The 18,021-nt window shown below is 38.0% G+C and overlaps 1 protein-coding gene across 2 annotated transcripts in view; it reads right to left on the bottom strand.

Moving 5' to 3' along the window:
- Window positions 1–18,015, bottom strand: part of PFKP (phosphofructokinase, platelet) — a 42,272-nt gene extending 24,257 nt beyond the window's left edge. For both annotated transcript variants that reach the window (XM_014309349.1, XM_031061695.1), the window contains exons 1-4: window positions 17,994–18,015; window positions 10,225–10,298; window positions 3,317–3,394; window positions 876–1,065 (exon numbers count right to left, since the gene is read on the bottom strand). In XM_014309349.1, the coding sequence (XP_014164824.1) occupies window positions 876–1,065; window positions 3,317–3,394; window positions 10,225–10,296 (340 nt within the window). In that variant the 5' untranslated portion in view covers window positions 10,297–10,298; window positions 17,994–18,015. The remainder of the gene's footprint in view (window positions 1–875; window positions 1,066–3,316; window positions 3,395–10,224; window positions 10,299–17,993) is intronic.
- Between the last annotated feature and the right edge of the window lie 6 nt (window positions 18,016–18,021).

The raw sequence follows: 18,021 nt of genomic DNA, 5'->3' as shown, positions 1-18,021 counted from the left end.
GAAGGGAAAATAAGACAGCTGTAAAATCTCAACTGGCATGCAGAGAGGAAGCAGGATTGTTCATGGTTTACTCTAACACAGAAACTATGGATATCAAATGATCTAGAAGCCAGCAGGATCAAAATAAACAGAAGAAGATTCTTCACAATCTTCATTATTCACTGAAGCTGCAGTACTCCTTGCTACACAATGTTTTCAGCAATATTCTGTATGCTTTCAAGTAGACTGTATACATTCATGAAAGAGAAATTCATTAAGGACTGCTGACAGCATCTGGCTCAGGAAGCTCTGAAGACAGAAATGGATGGAACCTATCAGAGTTTTTATGTACTATGAGTAACACATAGCATCAACACAGCATTATTTTAGTCTTTACTCTTCCCTATGCATTCTCCTGGATGCCATCAAAGGCAACTACTGGGCTGGTTGTACTTCTATCAACAACCTCTTTATGTTCTGATCTTAAATAACGACACACAGGAAGGAAAGCATCATAATTAAATAACATACAAATGTGTCACTTGTTGTAGGAAAGAAATTACCCCCTCAGATTGTATATGAGGGCATAGGGCTTTTCAAGCAAAAGGTAAGAAGTTCAGATCCTAAAAACGATTCATAATAGAGGACAAAAGCCACACAGACTGTTGCCCAGTAACTTATTTGGCCTTTTTTGGACCTTTATGATACACATGAGTGGATCTACACAAACCAAAAGCTATTCTTTTATGAAGAACCGTGCGATTTCCTAGAATGAATGTATTTGATTTTTAAACTTTAGATCTATCCTCTGGATACAGTCTGCACACCTGCAGCTAGGGTTCATAACTCCCCTGCAGACTGGAGGGGAAGTCCAGGGGGCCTGAAGGCACACTGACCTTTCTGTGCCAGCTCTTCCAGCAGCCCGCTCCACTCCTCGCGGAAGAGGTTGGCGCCGGTCAGGCTGCCGTCGCCGCCGATCACGCAGAGGTTGGTGATGCCCCTCTGCACCAGGTTGCAGGCAGCCTGCAGGCGGCCCTCGCGCGTGCGGAACGACTTGCAGCGCGCGCTGCCGATCACGGTGCCCCCCTAGGACAGGGAAGAACAGCACTATTAGCTAATGGTCCGGTGTGTTACTGTGCATTTCTAAGATGGATTAGTGATGAGATTTGTAGCATAACCTCCGTCTTTTAATTTTACAGTGAGGTAAGGTAATGATATACAAATTATCAAACCTGTGGGAATTTATGTTCAAGAACAGATACATACACACACAGATATATACACACACAAAAACAAAAAAACTACTCAAAAATGACTGATAAAGAGCTACTCTGGAAGGAAAATGTTAAATTACATCAGATTAATTTTAGCAGTATTAAAATAAATAGGTTGCTACTTACATTTAAAAGTCATATATGAACTAGTTAAGTATTTACATTAATTTGCCTCAGTGTGGTATTTTCCCCCTGAATATCACAAGATACATAGACAATAAGAGAAAAGATGTATCCCTGAAATTCAAAATTAGCATCCATTGTCATTCCACAGAATTATGGAAATAAATGCCTTTAATTCCTTACACATCAGACTAATGCTACATTTTCTTTTTTATTGATTATCTGTTGCATTTATTAATATGAATTAAAAAGCTTCTTTTGGAAATGGTGGTGTTTTTAAAAATAACTGAACTGCCCTGTCACAGAAAACTGTTGGGTGTCTTGCTGGACACACATCATTTACACATCATCTGTGTTTATGCTGTTCAGTCACTCAAGAAGTTTAATTTTTGCCTTGTTTATTGTCACAGTAAAAAGTAGTATCAATTAAGACTGAAAAAACTAATTTTTTTCCTGCAAGCAAATCTGGAGATGATTACATCACTTTTGCATAAACATTCCCTTCACTTTAACTTGTAGTAAATCTGTAACATCCATCTAGATTTGAACTTCAAATCTGCAGTGGCTGTACTGACACAATTTACCCTATCAATAGATGTTTCATTTCTCAGACCAGGTTGACATCTGTGTTGCATAGCTGCTAGTGGAAAGAAAAAATAAAGTGGAACAGAATTCAGCTATCTCCAGAAAGAAAGGTAGATGTGTACCCATGGAGATGCTGAAAAAAAAATCAGAACTAAAAAATGTCTCTAAAACTAGGTATTTTCATACTTAGAAGAAAACAGCTGCAAGAGGAAAAGAAACTGTATTTGAAACAAAGTGCTACTTGTTCTGAATAAACAAATACACAATGGGCTGTAAAATCTTTCTCATCAAAACAACTAAACACATTCTATTCTGTAAGATACATGCTGAGGTTCATTGTTGGTCTGTTGAATTACCAGCAATAAAGCTCAGAAAGATGTTTTTCTTTTACCCTACACACGTACAGGAACCTACATCCTGTTCCTGCCTATGCTCTGTGTGGCTTGGCCAAGAAAACTCAATTTTCCTGTCATTATAAGATTCATCTGGATGATGCTTTTAGTCATATTGTTTAGCTTTAGGACTCAATGTCCTTATGAGTCCCTGTCAACTTGATATATTCCATGATTCTAGTTAAAAATTCTGCAAGATAGACATGGGGGAAAAAAAGAAGAAAAGAAAAACAACCAAACACAGGGGACAAAATACCTCACAGTACTCCAGGGCATTGGTTTAAAAAAAAAATTGTCTCTGCTAACTCTTTTATATTCATTAACTTTACAAAAAACTCCAAAGAAACCCATGCTTCACCTGGAGGTAGTTTTCAGAAAGCTTGGCAAGCAGTAAGGCCTCTTCGCCAAACATAGCACCTGCTCTGGAAGAGGCAACAACATTACCATGCTGAGCAAAAGCTGAGGAGATCCAAATGGCCACACTGCAGAATGTTGTAACAAAAATGTACAAAGTCACTGGCAGTATCTGAGCTCTGCAGAACTGCACTGTAATTACATCCGTTACTATAATTCTAAATCCACTTACACAGAAAGACAACAGGGTTTCGTAAGAAATTAATTGCCTTACAAAACACAGCTGTTTCATGTTTTGGCCCTATAATGTCTTTTCTATTAAATATAGACTTGCCAATGTGGCTTTAGGGGGGTAATGACAGGTGGCATTGCAAATCTAGAACAAAGGTTTTCAAGATTATTTCTGGGCTCCAAATTCAAGACCACGCCAAGATCTCCAGCAAGTGTCACTGCAGAAACCAGGCTCTGCTGGAAGTGGCACGTCTTCCTGCTGGTCACTCATCACACACAGTCCAAATACATAACTCCAGCAGTGCCTGAATCGAGAATTTTGGCTCTTCTGTTTGAATAAAGAAGTTTTGTGTCCCACTCTCACCCCTTAGCACTTACCACTTGCAGGATACTCGAAACACTTTCCCATGAAACTTCTACAATATTATCACCTCCATCAACCATTCCCTGGTAACCCTGTAAAAGGGAAAGTATTTCATAAGTCTGATTTTAAAAACTACATCAAATTTCCACTACAGTAATACTCACTTTGTGCACTTTAATAAAACTTTAATTAAAAACACTGAATTAAAAAATACTCAATTTAAATGAAACAGTATTCAAGAAGGTATCAGTGCTTCTTTTATGGGGGGAAAAAGCAAAACAAACTCTCTTCCTAAAGGATCAGTTCCAAAAACAACATCAAGATATGGTAATACTTTACAGAGATTACACAGCTATAAAACTAGAATGTAATGTGCTTCTTCTTTAAGAATAAATATTCAGATATATTTTCAAAAATTTACAAAGAACTTTGAAATGCATTATAAAATATGTTCCTTAAAAACATAATCTCAGCCTGGGGCCATGAACTTAGGAAATCTTTGTAACACATTGTACATGTTTCCCCCCAGTGCTGGTAATAACCAAAACATGATGAAGATGAATAACCCAAATTTTTTCATGAAAGAACAAGACACAACCTTTTTTCTTTTTTTTTGAGGCAGTCACACAATAAATAAAATATTGGAAAGAAATAGGAATAATAGGAAAGAAATACAATTTTTAGCAATGCATTTAAGAAATTCCTAACACCTTAACTTAAATGGTCTTCTGAAACCACTGCATGCTGCAACACGAGAAGAACTACACTTATCTGGAAGAAGGAAAATTATCCAGCAAGCAGCTAAAGGGTTTTGTCTGAATTTGCTTTATTTCCTCTCTACAAAAATACTAGCAGGATGGCAATTACAGATTATTTTCCATTAGGTGATATTGTGAACATTGATTTAAAATAAAAACAAATAAAAGAAAAAAGAAAAAAGAAAAGAAAAGAAAAGAAATGATTTAAAATAAAAACAAATAAAAGAAAAAAGAAAAAAAAAAGAAAAGAGAAAGAAATAGAAAAAAAGAAAAAGCAGGCAAGTCCTAAGTTTAGAAAACCCTAACTGGCAGACACCAGAATAAAACTGGAATTACCATTCAACTTTTTGACATTTATTTAAATCCACAGGGAAAATCATAACATGTTAAAGAAAATAAACCAAGAACTACTAAAAAAAAAAACCATGGCAATGTTTATGTCTCCATTTTTAGATTATGTGTATATATTCCCCATAGCAAGCAACAATCAGTTAACAGTTTTTCACTGTACAGTTTTTTTTTTCAATAAGTCAGGAACTAGAAAAAGAAGAAGTTCAGAAAACAGCAAAACTGACATCATAAACTGGAAAAATTTAATTTCGCACAATTCAGGGTATATGCAGAATTTACTCAATAAGCAGTAACTTGGAAACATACTAAGCCTAAAGTGGTTTAGTATTCATATAATATTTATGATTTTTTTCATCAAACTTTTCCTCAGCAGCACGAGAAAATAAGAATATAAAGATAACCTGGACACAGCAAAAGTACCAGTTACTCAATTAGGCATTTCAGGATTCCAGCACAGATTCCAAGGGGAAAGCATGAAAGCATTTCTGCTCAATGAGACTTGACTGAATAATTTAGAGACAATATGATCAAGCAATAGCAAAAAATATCCAGATGGAAAACTACTTATATCTCTATTTTCTGCCATCCAACAGACCTTTCCAATATCTTGTACATTCTCCAGATAACTTTGACATGCATCTAATGTATACACACAGAATGGAGTGGGCTGAATGAGACCTTAAAAGACCATCAACTTCCAGTTCCCCAGCCATCAGCAGGGACATCTCCCACTAGACCAGGCTGCTCAATGCCCCATCCAACCTGGCCTGGAGCACTGCCAGGCTTGGGGCATCCACATCTCCTCTGGGAAACCTGCTCAGTGACTCACCACTCTCACAGTAAAGAATTCCCTCCATATAGCTAACCTACATTTCACTCTTTCACTTCGCCCCCAGTACTCCTTGTCCCATCATTACAGTTCCTGGTGAACTATCTTCCCAGTTCCCTTGTAGGCCCCTACACACAGGACACACTATTTCTATGTTAATGTACACACATACAATGACTTGAAGAGCTAAGCCATTATTTAATTTGTTCAAAATTAGAGCACAGTGGAAAAAGAATAATGCTTAATCTACACAGCAACTTAAAAAAAATTCTCCCTCAGATAAAGTGCAAAGATCCTCAGAAAGAAACACTGCAGTGGATATAATTAAGCTTGATTATGGCTAATAAGTTACTAAGTTCATTCATCACCAGCTTTGCTTGTTTGCTTTTTTAAAAAACATAGAATTTTATACTCCTTGTATCATTCAGTAATGGAATGAAAGCTTTTCCTCTAAGTATTTCTATTGACAACTACAATAACTCAGATCCACTGGCAGTAAATAGTGTAATGTTGCATCTTAATTCAGTTGGTAACACTGACAACAGTAAGCTGCACTGAGAGCTAACAAAAATATGTACAGTACATGTGTGCTCAAGTCATTCACCTTCCATTTTAACCTGAGAGGAAAAACAAAAGTGCATCCAAAGAAGTATTACATATAAGAAATATATACATAAATAAGACTGATGGAATAAAATTCCCAATTTTCAGATTAACTAATCTAAAACACAGAACAAAGCAAAGAGATAAAATAGTAGATTAAGTTGTCTGTAAGACATGAAACACCTCACAGCTAGGCTAAGGATGAGCTATGACCCATTCCTGCACAATGTTTCTTTGAAATAGAAGGAATTTGTGCATTTTGGTCAGGAGTTCAAATCTGCGCAGACAAGTGAGAACGGGGGATGTATTAACAATTCCTCCCAATACAAGGTAAGGCCAGGGAACCTTTGGAATCATGATCTGTTTGAACTGTTATATGAACTTTTCCTAATTCAGTTGTCTGCCAAGTATGTGCATGCTACCTCTGAATAAGGTAGATAGAACTGTCCCATTGTTTTCCACACCATTAAAAGATACAAGCTATAGAGTTAGAACAGCTTTCCAAAAAAGTTACTGGGGAAAAAAATGAATTACTAGTTACAATTGAATACAAATGATGATGATTTCCACTTACTGTTTTTGTTAGATAAACACTGATGAGGATTGGACAATGTATGTTTGAATGTTTACCACTGCTCCAATTGTATGGTTACCGAAAATCACTGGCAGATGTGACTACAGACCTTAATATGTGGGTGGGAATCTGTCAATTTCTATAAAAAAAGTAAATTCTTACTTAGATCCTAAAAAATATAGGTGCTTGGCTACTGAGATACTAAAACTGTGGGGCAAGAATGGAAAAAATGAACTGTCAAAAATACTGCACACAGTGTGTGAAGATCAGCTTCATTTTATGTTTAATCCTTCATGTACCCAAAATCTTAATATTCAAAGAAGAAGAAGAAATCTCTGTGGGTTCAATGCTCACAGGGTACATTCACACACATTGCAACTCCAGGAGAGTGTGGCAGGAGCAAACATGGCTTCCAGCCTGAACTCTGAAGACAAAACCTTTTGAAAAAGAACAATCATCTTCTGTTGTGTTACAGGTGAGACATTTGGGGCTTTAAGAGTTATGTGAATTTACTTACTGAGAATTCTTAGCCATTGCTCAACAATAAAAAATAATATTGCCACTGAGAGCACAAACCCCCAGAGAAAAGACATGAAGTTTGCCTCACAGAAATCCATGACTGCCATACCACTGCACTCCCAATGCTGGCCTCTTGAGAAAAAGACTCTTAATCAAGATGCAAAATCTAAAAGCTCCATAGCTTAGTAGCAAGAGCCCACATCCACTGGGAACTATGTGCTTCAATCCTGGAAAAAGGGCAGGTTATTGAGAGGCATCACTTTTTTTACCCATTCTCAATTAAAAAGGAAAAACAAGACAAAACAAAAATTAACTTGACTTTAATAGTTTCTGATTAGTGAAAAAAAAAATTATACTAGCTCCCTAGAACAGCCTGATACTCTACACATACTTCCAGCTCCTAGATTTCCATACCATAAGTGAAATTAATCCATGGGTATTCAAATTTTAATTCAGACTGGAGTAGATTTGAGGAATAATGAGATGACAGTCAAGAAGGATAACTACAGACTAAAATAAAATATTAAAAAATAACAAACTGTGAAGCTAGCAGAACTGTATAGATTTGCAATTAATAGCAAAACTTTGAAATGTGCTAACTTCAGTGAATTAAGAAACACAAGGGGTTTTTAAATTTATAGTCAAAAATACATAGGTTTTATATATACTATAAAAAGATATATAACAAATAATAGCTTTTATATAAATTATCTTCTAGTTTTCATTTTCACACGAGTTTATTCTTTTTTTCCTTTTGGGACTTGAAGTCCAAACAGTCCATGAAGTCCACTATGTAACTCTTTCTTTCTTTAGGCTTTCATAAAACCAATTAAAAAAGGATAGAAAATTACTTAGATCTTATTCATTACCAATTTCAATTCATTTACCTTAGTAATCTCTCATAACAAGATGAAGAAAAATGGATTTAGGAAAACAGAGTTACTTTTTTACTTAGAATATGGAACGAGTGCTGCCTACAGCTGTAGAAGACAGATGGTTTTGCAGTGCAAAAAAAGTTCATTCGACAGACACAGCTACAGGAGAAATAAAGCGTGATGACTACAGCAAAGTAAGCTTGAAAAGGCTGAGACCTGTAACTCAATTTTTGGATCCAAATAAAAATACTTTTTTTCTTCTTTTAGATATGGTCACTTCAGGTTTTTCCCTCATTATTTCAGAGCAGCTTCAATACAAATATCATTTTATCCTGACCTGTGGTGTTAAAATGCTCAAAATGTGGGCTTAAGATACACTATCCTCTTTGCTTAACACACTCAAGTCACATTCAATAAACTGTAAATCAGAGGGAACACCTTATTTAAAGCATTAAATAACTCAAACTATACCCAAAAGTACATCCCCTCTTTATACATCATGGAAAGGCTTAGAACAGGGAATATTAGTGACAAGTATCACAAGATTTTTACCTTCTGTTACACTTGTCACCTTCATCTGTTTCCCATTTCAAAGGGGTAAAAAAAACAGTTGTTTCATGTCAATGTTTGCAACTCTGTTTCTCTGAAGCACTTGCAGGCATTGTGAAGGAAAACTGACTTCATATTTCAATTATCACCAGTCAGAGAAGAACAAAGCTTAGTGTTCAGTACTTTATGAAACACAGAACTGAATGGACTAACCTAGATGCAAGATCTTTTTCAGAGCCCATACTTGCAATGAAATGTGCATTGCCTCACAGACCCTGCTGTCACATTGAAGACAGTAGGATAATATATATGGGAAACTGAAAATTCCCAACATTTCTTTTACAATCACTTTTCCTTCTGAATTATCTGTAACTTCACACTGGCCAACTCTACCAAACACAGGAGCATCCTGACTTAAATAGTGCTATTTTCGTAAGTCCAGTTCAGAAAAAACAAATATTCAAAGTTCTCTTGAAATTTATCACTCTGTGATACCAAATATGTTTAAAAGGTGAAAAAATATGGCAATCCTTGACTTAAGCTTAATTAAAAAATAAATTCAAATTCAAGTTCTAGCCTTAAAGATGCTCAAAACACCCTCCTTACTTCCAGAGAAGTATCTGACCCATTTCAGTGAGCCTGCAAAACAGCTGAACACTGAAGGAATTCCAGAGATTGGCCATGTAATTAGCACACACTAAGTATTCAGAGCAACTTGCCCTAGCACAGTAGTAGGAAAGAATTTTGGAGCACAATCCTCTGCTTATTTGCATTTCAATATACTTTGCATCTCAATAGTAAATGAGCTATAGGAATAAGCAGACAGGGAAAAAATGGATAAACAGCTACTTTTTAAAGATAAATTCTGTATTTACCATGCACAAAACTAAAATGAAAGCATTTTCTAAGCACTTCTATAAATTCTAGTACTTTATATTTTTATATTAAAGTTAGACTTTACTGGGGACTTACCAAGCTTTCTCTCATATAAATTTTTTCTTATGATTTGTAATAACCTCAGACTACTAATAAGCGGTACAGGAATTCCAGTATTGTATTTATTGTTTATGACTGTATCTATTTACCGTATTGTTTAATCTACAAAAATTGTATAAAAACTTAAAATGTCTTTTACAAGGAAGTCTAACTGCAAAAGCCTACCAGGAAGACAAATACATGGAGCATCACCTTGGTACTGACATTAAATTTGCCCCATCTTTTTTCTTATTGTATAATTGCTACAGAAATTTGTAATATTTCTGCACATACAGTTACAAATTTCAGCCACAAAATTCTGATGTCAGGACAGACCAATGAGGGTCAAGTTTCTGATGTGGCTTTTTTTTTTTGTTTGTTGGTTGAGTTTCTGCAGTTGCAGCCTATAAGTCAGGCAAGATGGCACCAGTGCCACAGTACTCTTGATCAAAACCAAGCTGTGCAATCTGTGAAGTGAATGTGAGGATACATCCTTCTCATACTCGAGGTTTAATGGAGTCAAAGGATTAACAATCAGCAGTTTAAACAGGTTTAGGAAAATATTTACAAAGCACAATAAGTGGGGCCAAACATCCAACAAGTGCACGGATATGGAGCTCACTGCAGAGTGACAACTGCTTCCAAGTCTTTAGTGGCACACAAAGAATTCCATATATTTAAGAAATTACTTCTAAATTACATTGTTTAAGAATATACTTTGTGAGATGTAAATTTCCATAAAAATAAAAAGTGCTAAATAAAACACACAGTGAAAAGGAATGGCACCTACACCATTTTTTAATTTATGCTATTTAGTCTCCATGGTGTTTTTACAAAAACTCAAGTTTAGTGAGAAGACAAAATACAGAATGAATGAAACAAAACTAACCTCATAAATAAAATAGACTTTGGCATTTACATAGATTCCCATGCGCACTACTGCCCGCACAGCAGCATTCATACCTGGGAAGAAAAAGCAAAATCACATTGTTATAGTCATCCAGCACTTTCTGTATAGCAAAAGTATTGTGTCTTGAAAAGAAAGGGAACATTAATTCATTCCTAAAGAAAGACAATGACCAGCATCCATTAAAACAGAAATTTGCTTAATGACAGTGCAAGCAGCCCATGAGTATGAAGGGTTCAGAATTATTCTTTGTTACAATAATTATGTGAATGCCAGTGTGTGTGTTAATCAGAGATTAAATTGCTGCTGACTGCAAAATAGCATTGTAGAAGTTACAGCTACTGAACAACGAAGTAAATTAATTTTGCAATAATGGTTAGTTTCCAGTCTGAAATGCAAAACATTCAGCAAGCTAAAATTTAGCTTCTTCAGATGAGAAATTATATTTGAACAGTTTTAGTTTTTCTGAGATTTCCAAAACAACACAGGTGTATATACAGCATTTTGTGGGAAGCAGAGCCAAAGTTGACCTGGACTGATGGTCATTTAAAAAGACAAATGTAAATTAACATAAATAATACCAGATAGGCTCATTTGACAGAAAAGCGTCTGAACACCACTTTGGTCCCAAAAATGCAAGCTCTGATTGGAATTCCCTGCTCACAAGACATCTGACAAATGATAATCCTGGAAAATCTTCCATTTAAGTCCCCTGGTCAAACACTTAACCTCCTGAGCAACAGTGGAAGTTCCACTGGTTCCTCTACCAGGCGAAATGAATTTCTCTTATAATTCATTCCTCCAGATACTGCATTACCTCACCCATTATTCAGGAACTTTCCAGAACTAATCAACTAATTGCTTCCATACCACTGAAACAGACATAAGAGATCACACAAAGCATGAAGAGAGAAATAGTTAGGCTACACTGATGGTCTTGGCACATCAGTAAAAAATGTATGCAAGAAGGATGACAATCCAAAGTGCTAGGCACCAATTCCCCAAATCTGCTGCATTTAATAGCAAAGTAGCAGGTAAGCTCTGGTGTTAAGTGTTCACCTCTCTGCAGATATAAAAAGCTTGCAACTAGAATATATAAACAACACAGCAAGTCACGAAGATCTAATCTTACAGTATCTACCTTTACTGCAAAAAATATTGAGCTGTAAAAGTCAACCTGTCTAAAGAATCAGGCTGAGTTTTTCTCAAAGATTCATTACTTATGAGCACACCAGAAAGTCCCTGCAGTTGCTCAAAGTGAAACAAAAAAATTAAGTTTGCCACAACCAAAAAGTTGATTTTGCTGGTTGTGAAGATGTCACACTTAAGACAAAAATCAGAAGTAACAATGTTTTCACATAAGTTCTGTTTTAGGAAATTGTAGCAAGAATTCTTTCAGACAGTGTTGGCCTTGTGGCATAGCTGGAAAAAGCTTTCAGATGCCAAGACAGCTAAAAGCACAGCTTTAGACAAAGAACTGGATGATGCCAAAGAAAAACAGGGAATCTCATCTGACAGTCTGCAATGAAAGGAAAGTTAGCATGATAAATCTCAGATCAAACAGAGCAAAGTTATCTCCTCAGTGAAACAGTTTTCATAACAAAATTAACACCCCTGAGAGACAAAGACCTTTAATTTTAACAAACTGACAGCTCATCACAGCACTGCCATTTTCCACAAACAGGAACACTCAGCACAAGGTACTCCTTTCACCAAAGCCCACAGCTTGCTTCTATTAAAGCACACGTTGCGTAGGAGGCTTTTTTGTTGTTGCTGCTTGGTACCAAGGTTTTTTGGCAGTTCTGTTTTGGCTTTTGGGGTTTTTTTGGAGGGGGATTGTTGCTATTTGGCTTGTTTTATTTGTATATAAATCCTTAACACAGCCATATAATTTCTTAGTGAATACCTTTCAGTTTCCATGTTTCTTGCATGAAAAATAGGTAAAATTCACAATTTGCCTGCTCCGTGAAAAGGAAAAACCCAGGAAAAAAAAATCTGTAATCCCACAGATTATAGACAGACAGACAGCATCTTCCCAGTACTACCACTGCAGTTTCATAACTTTAGGTAACCTACATTTTATTGTTAATTTGTGTTGTATATTTTATCTCCTTATAGAGAAAAAGGACCACTGGTAAGCTCCTGGCTCACATTTGATACCTACAAAATACAGTTAACACATTGCAGCTTTAGACTTCTACAATTTGGTTGTCTTAACTATAGTAATTCAAGAAAAACAAAATCATGAAGCCTCTGTAGAACTACTAAAATTTCATTATTTGTGGAATCTTACAAAAGTATCTGTGAATTATGTTAATAACCATGAAATGTTAATACTCACGCTTATTACTTTATAAGAGCTTTAGCAGGTTAACTGTGGATTTAGTCCTGAATAATAAATGCAGTTTGATAAATGTACAGGATTAGAATAGCAGCTTCAAAAGAAAGCCACAAGTAAACCCAGTATTTTTTAAAAATAATCTAAGAATTATTTTAAATGTTTCTGAATTACTACTGGCTTTTGCATTAAAGCCTTGGAAAAAGGGAAATATTTATTTTGCTCTTTTGGACTCAGCAAAGATTAAGTGAAATGCAGCTACTTTCAGGGCTGTACATAACATCTGAATTAATTTAAAAGTTGATAATTTATTGTCCTTGATCTTGTTTATTCAATTGTTGTTAAAAGGAGCACTTGGTTTTCAGAACAGTGCTACAAACAAGACTGCAGAAGTCTTTAAATTATTTCAGGGGCTCTCTCTGCCTCCTAAAGAGTACCCCTCTCTTGTGCCTACATCCTGGTCCATGCACAGATGCATCATTACAGAGAAGGTTCTACGTGAGTTTGTGTTTAAGCCAAGTTTGCCTTGCTTTAGTCAGCTAGACATGCCTTTAAATAAATAACTGTAACATAAACCATTCAAAAGCAAAATCAAAACTATGCATCTTGGACAAGCATCAAGGAATACTTAAGTATCACCAATTTTAAAGATAAACATTGGCTTTAATGCAAGCTTAATGACTTAGCACATATGTTTCAGTGCTACTCTGAATAAAGATTCAGACTTAAAAGACTATATAGAAAAAATCACTAAGGAAAATGTCTAAACATTACCAAACAGGAAGACTTTATTCAAATATGTAAATGGTTATGTCAGTAAGAGCCTATAATCATCAAAAGAGAAGGAGTCAAATACAAGAACTGAACAAGTCAATAAAAACACAACTTGAGTTTGTTTCATTTACTTTTAATTACATTACAGATTTTATTGCATATAATCACAGTAATTATTCTAGATACATGAAGAAAACATTAGTTTTCCTGAACGCCAATTGTATTAGATCAGAACATTCAACTGCACAAATATATAGAATTGCAGAACATCTAGATGGCAAACGTACCTCCTTCTTAAAAATTAAAATAAAAATATTAAGAGACCAGTTTCAACCATTGAATCCACTAATTATAGAAGTAGCCTCTCAAAAATACTAAATGCATTGAAATAGTTACACTCATCCATTAATAGCTACATTCCTTAATTTTACATACAAATAGTACTTGTAATATTATACCTATAGATATATATATATTTCATATACATGTCTATTTGCATGCACTATTCTTAGCTGGAAAAGGTGCCTTTTGGGGGGGGATAGAATTCAAAAATTCCTTGTGACTATGTTCAAATCACATAAGTGTTCACAAATAAATTCTAATTTGGATGACATAAGAAGAGTATGGGTTGTTTTAGCTTGTGACTTTAAAAAAAAATTATTTATTTTACTGCTTTAGTTGAGAAGCTTATGGTGGAAAAATAAATTTTTGCCACCCAGACAAGATCAATGCATTTACACTACTATATTAAACACATCCTCAGCCTGTAATGCTTCAAGAGCAGAAATATGTAAATCTTTGCTTCCACAGTCATGGTCAGTGGTATTCCAAAGCTCTGAAATCCAAAAGGTTTCTTCAGGGTTTTTTTTAAGTTGTTTTTGCTGAAGGAGCTGAGCTTTTTCATTTGTTCAGTGCCAAGATTTCTTCTTCCAATCTATGTCACCAGGACAAGACTTGTATATCTACATAACTAACAAAGCCTTGGAACTTTGGTTTGGTTTTTGAGAAGCCTGGAATGCTTTGAACGTAGAGATACAATGCTCAGCAGGATGGGCTCTGATATTCCAGACCATTACATCCCTTACTGTCCTCCTCAACACTGAATCTTTGAGTTTGTCTGAAAAACAACATGGCCCTATTCAGACAATGACCTTGAGTCAGTTGGCTGGGCAGCAGCTCCAGAGCCACAAGCACATCCTTCCCCAGGAGTGCACAATCACCTTCTGTCAGCGGCTTCCCATGACGCTTCCTGTACCCACCGCGGTCCCGGAATAGGCTCTTGGGAGGCTGTGTGAACGTCAGTCACCTACGGTGGGCAAAACTGTCTGGGGCAGCCACTGGCAACCCACAGAAAATTCAACCCACAGAAAATTTAACCAGTGAACTTCATGACCTGAAGCACAATGGCCAGAGAATCCCACAAAGTGAGAAGCGTGACTTATTAAACCCCATTTATTAAATCACCTTCCTGAGCTGCAACCAGCACAAGTTCGATCAACTCCTGAAACTGAACCAACCCATAAATATAGAGAATTGATTGTCAGAACTTCTTTTGCCTCTCAAGGTACTTGTGGATTACAGTGGAAAGTCCATTTTTAGTTCACAATTTAACAGCTGGTTGGCTGAAGTGATAGACTGTCAAGTTTAGTACTTGTACATATTATAAGCGCACTAAAGAGAGATCTTTTTTTCCTTGTGGAGTTAGAGAATTTATCAGTGATCCGTTTCACAGGAAAAAAAGTCCAATATGACACGTATATATTCTCTATTCTTTAAAATTCTACAGGTAGAAAAACAAAAAAAGAAAAATGAAACTTTCAAGGAAGTAGCACCAATGCGGGGAACCAACTGAAAACTTAACATGCCCTATAAATAGAAAGCCTTGTGAAATTTACATAACTCTACTTCTAAATTATTAGAAGCACAAATAACAGCAAAGGGATTAATTTCACCTTAAAATAATTTCACATATATTTTAGTCTGTGCTTAGACTTACAGTCCAATCTAAATACTGGCACCAATTAAGATTTTGTGTTTAACAGGTGTTTTTTCTACTCAATTGTTTGTGAGTTTAGTTCGGATTACAAACATTTTGAAGACTTTTAGTGTCTGTCAAATCTAAAACAAAACAGAAGACTGGAACTTTATTCCTAATACTGGAACTTTTTTGCCTACTTCTGAGTCAGTAGCTTTGCCTCACCTACAATTTGCTTGAACAGATTATTTTCAAACAGCAGTAACAGTAGCATACTTCCTTCTTCGTGTATTTCAGGACTTCACTTCTCTCACACATTCACACTCTGTCCTCCAAAGGGCAAATGACCTTGACAGGGCATGACTCATTCTGTCCCTTGTTTAACTCCTAACCTTCAAACTGACTTGAGGCTGCTTATTTTACACATCTCTGCTGCTACCAGGATAGCAAGGGGTTATGGTCACACACTGTATTGTTTGATTCAGGCAAAATGATCTAAAATGCTGGGAAGGTTATTTCCTTGTTCTTCAAAGTTAGCACAACAATGCTGCCAATGAAACAGCTTGGAAGACATCCAGTTTACTTTTTTTGGTCTTTGTGACAACCCCACTCCTTAGACAGTAACTTTCACAGGCTGTTACTTTGGAACTCTCGGTGCTTCTGTGGCAATCTGCCAGGTGTAAAGTCTAGATGTTACCCGTGGATTCTGCAAGTCCTTCAAATGCCTTAATTCACACAGTGACCAGTGAAGATTAGTACTTTATAAAAGGAGATGCATCTGCTGCTGCATTACATAATCTCCAGCCACGCGGAAGCAAGTTGCAGGGCTCAGCCTCTTGCTGAGCACGCTACTGCTGCTTCAGGCAGTGCCCTGCCACACTTTTAAATTAAAATGGCGATTTGGCCACCAGACCATTAAGAGAGAGATGCTCTGATTCTCGGTTCCTCCTGGAATCATTTAGCAGTGGAACTGATGCCACTGAGGGCAAACTGGTTAAAACTTGAACAAGTGTAGCCCCACCGAGGGGTAAGAGAAGCCGTTTAACCACATCGATTTGTTTTTTTCTCTAGAACTGCACCATTTTCCTCCTCGATGGCAACAAATCCCTTTCATCCCGATTAGAGTTTCGGCTAATCCTAGGTAAACCCGGGGGCTCCCCGTTATTCCTGCGGGCAGGGGGAGGGAGGATGCTTCTCCCAGCCCAGATGACGCAAAGAGGCGGAATCTGCAGCGACTCGCAGCGGATCACGTACACACCGGCGGAGGGAGGGAGGGAAGGAGGGAGGGAGACACTGGTCCATGCAAGCCACCACCGCATGGACGCGCCGGGAAACCGGGTAAGGGGAGAGGGGAGGCTGCCCCGGCCGCGGGCTCGTCCCGGCACCTCCCCGTGTAAAATCTGGGGAGAGACCGGTCCCTAAACCACCGAGCTCAAGCAGAACGAAAGGAGAGCCTCCCACCCCCCCTTCTCTTCACAAACGCGAATGAGTGCCGCTGCTTCTTTAAGTGAAAGTACTCTCGAGACAGTCCCGGAGAAAAAAAAAAGTAAAACAACCGTAAATTAAGAGAAGGTGCTAAAAGCAATTATCATTGATTGAACAACTCTCCTCGTATAAGCAGAGCAAGAGTCCTCTCGAACAGCACGGAGCATTGCGTGTTTGAAATCTTAATTAACTGAAACTTCAAACTATTACCATAGAATCACAGAATATGCCGAGTTGGAAAGAACCTATTCTGGTAGGAAAGGGGAAACTAAAATGTAAAATAACATGGATTCTTGACTAGGTATACTGTGATCGAGCCTCTTCTCTTTGCCATCCCTCTTAATGTCTGCAGGTCTTTTGTTCGCCCTGTCCTGTAGTAGCTACGACTTCCTCTACACCGAAGAGATTTAAGAAGGCGAGACACGTTTCTAACATACTCCTACGGGGTGGGAAAGTAAACCACCATCTGAGCGTTCTAAACCACGGGTAGGAACATAAACGTGTTGCTGGTGCCAAAACGAAGTGAAAAGCAGATGAGGCGAGGGCTGGCAGAGCCCCAGCAGCGCAGCCAAGCCTCCCACCCGCCGTGCAGGGCAGCACGACCTCCTCCTCCCCCGCTGGCATCAGCCATCCCTCCTCACCCCACCATCTCCCGAGGGAACGAGACATCTTGGTAGTAAAAGTTACTGCAGCAGCGCTTCTACCCTCTCCCTTGCCCAGCCTGGGGCAGAGGAAACGTGGAGAGGAAGGGAGAGGGGAAGAAGGGATGTTTGAACCTCAAGCACCCAGGCCGTGCAAAAATGATTTATCTTTTAAATGCGCTTAGTAGGAAAGCCGGGTCGAAGGCCAGCACGGAAAGAGGAACCCGAGCACCACTGCAATCCCGTGTGAGCCGCTCCCAGAGCCCTCTCTCCACTCCCTCCATGTGCCGCACCGTGGCTTGCCGACACCAGCCCTGAAGCAGCCCACGCTGTCTCCCCGGCCTCCCGCATGGGCGCCCTGCCAGCCGGGGAGGCCCTTCCTTCCTGCCCCTCACACCGCTCTCGAGGGGCTCCTCGCCCTCTCCTGCTGCTGCCCCACTCCCCACCGTGCCCGCAGCTCCCCCGCGCTCTCCTTCCCCCTCGGGCTCCTTGCCCTCGTCCTCCCCGTGCTCCCGGAGTAAACGGCGTGAGCCGCTACCTTGGGCATCGCCGCCGCGCGTCGGCCC

This window comes from Geospiza fortis, unplaced genomic scaffold, assembly GCF_000277835.1.
Source record: "Geospiza fortis unplaced genomic scaffold, GeoFor_1.0 scaffold270, whole genome shotgun sequence".
NCBI lineage: Eukaryota > Metazoa > Chordata > Aves > Passeriformes > Thraupidae > Geospiza > Geospiza fortis.
Note: the sequence above shows the minus strand (reverse complement) of the source record. Positions and strands in the feature narration are given on the sequence as shown.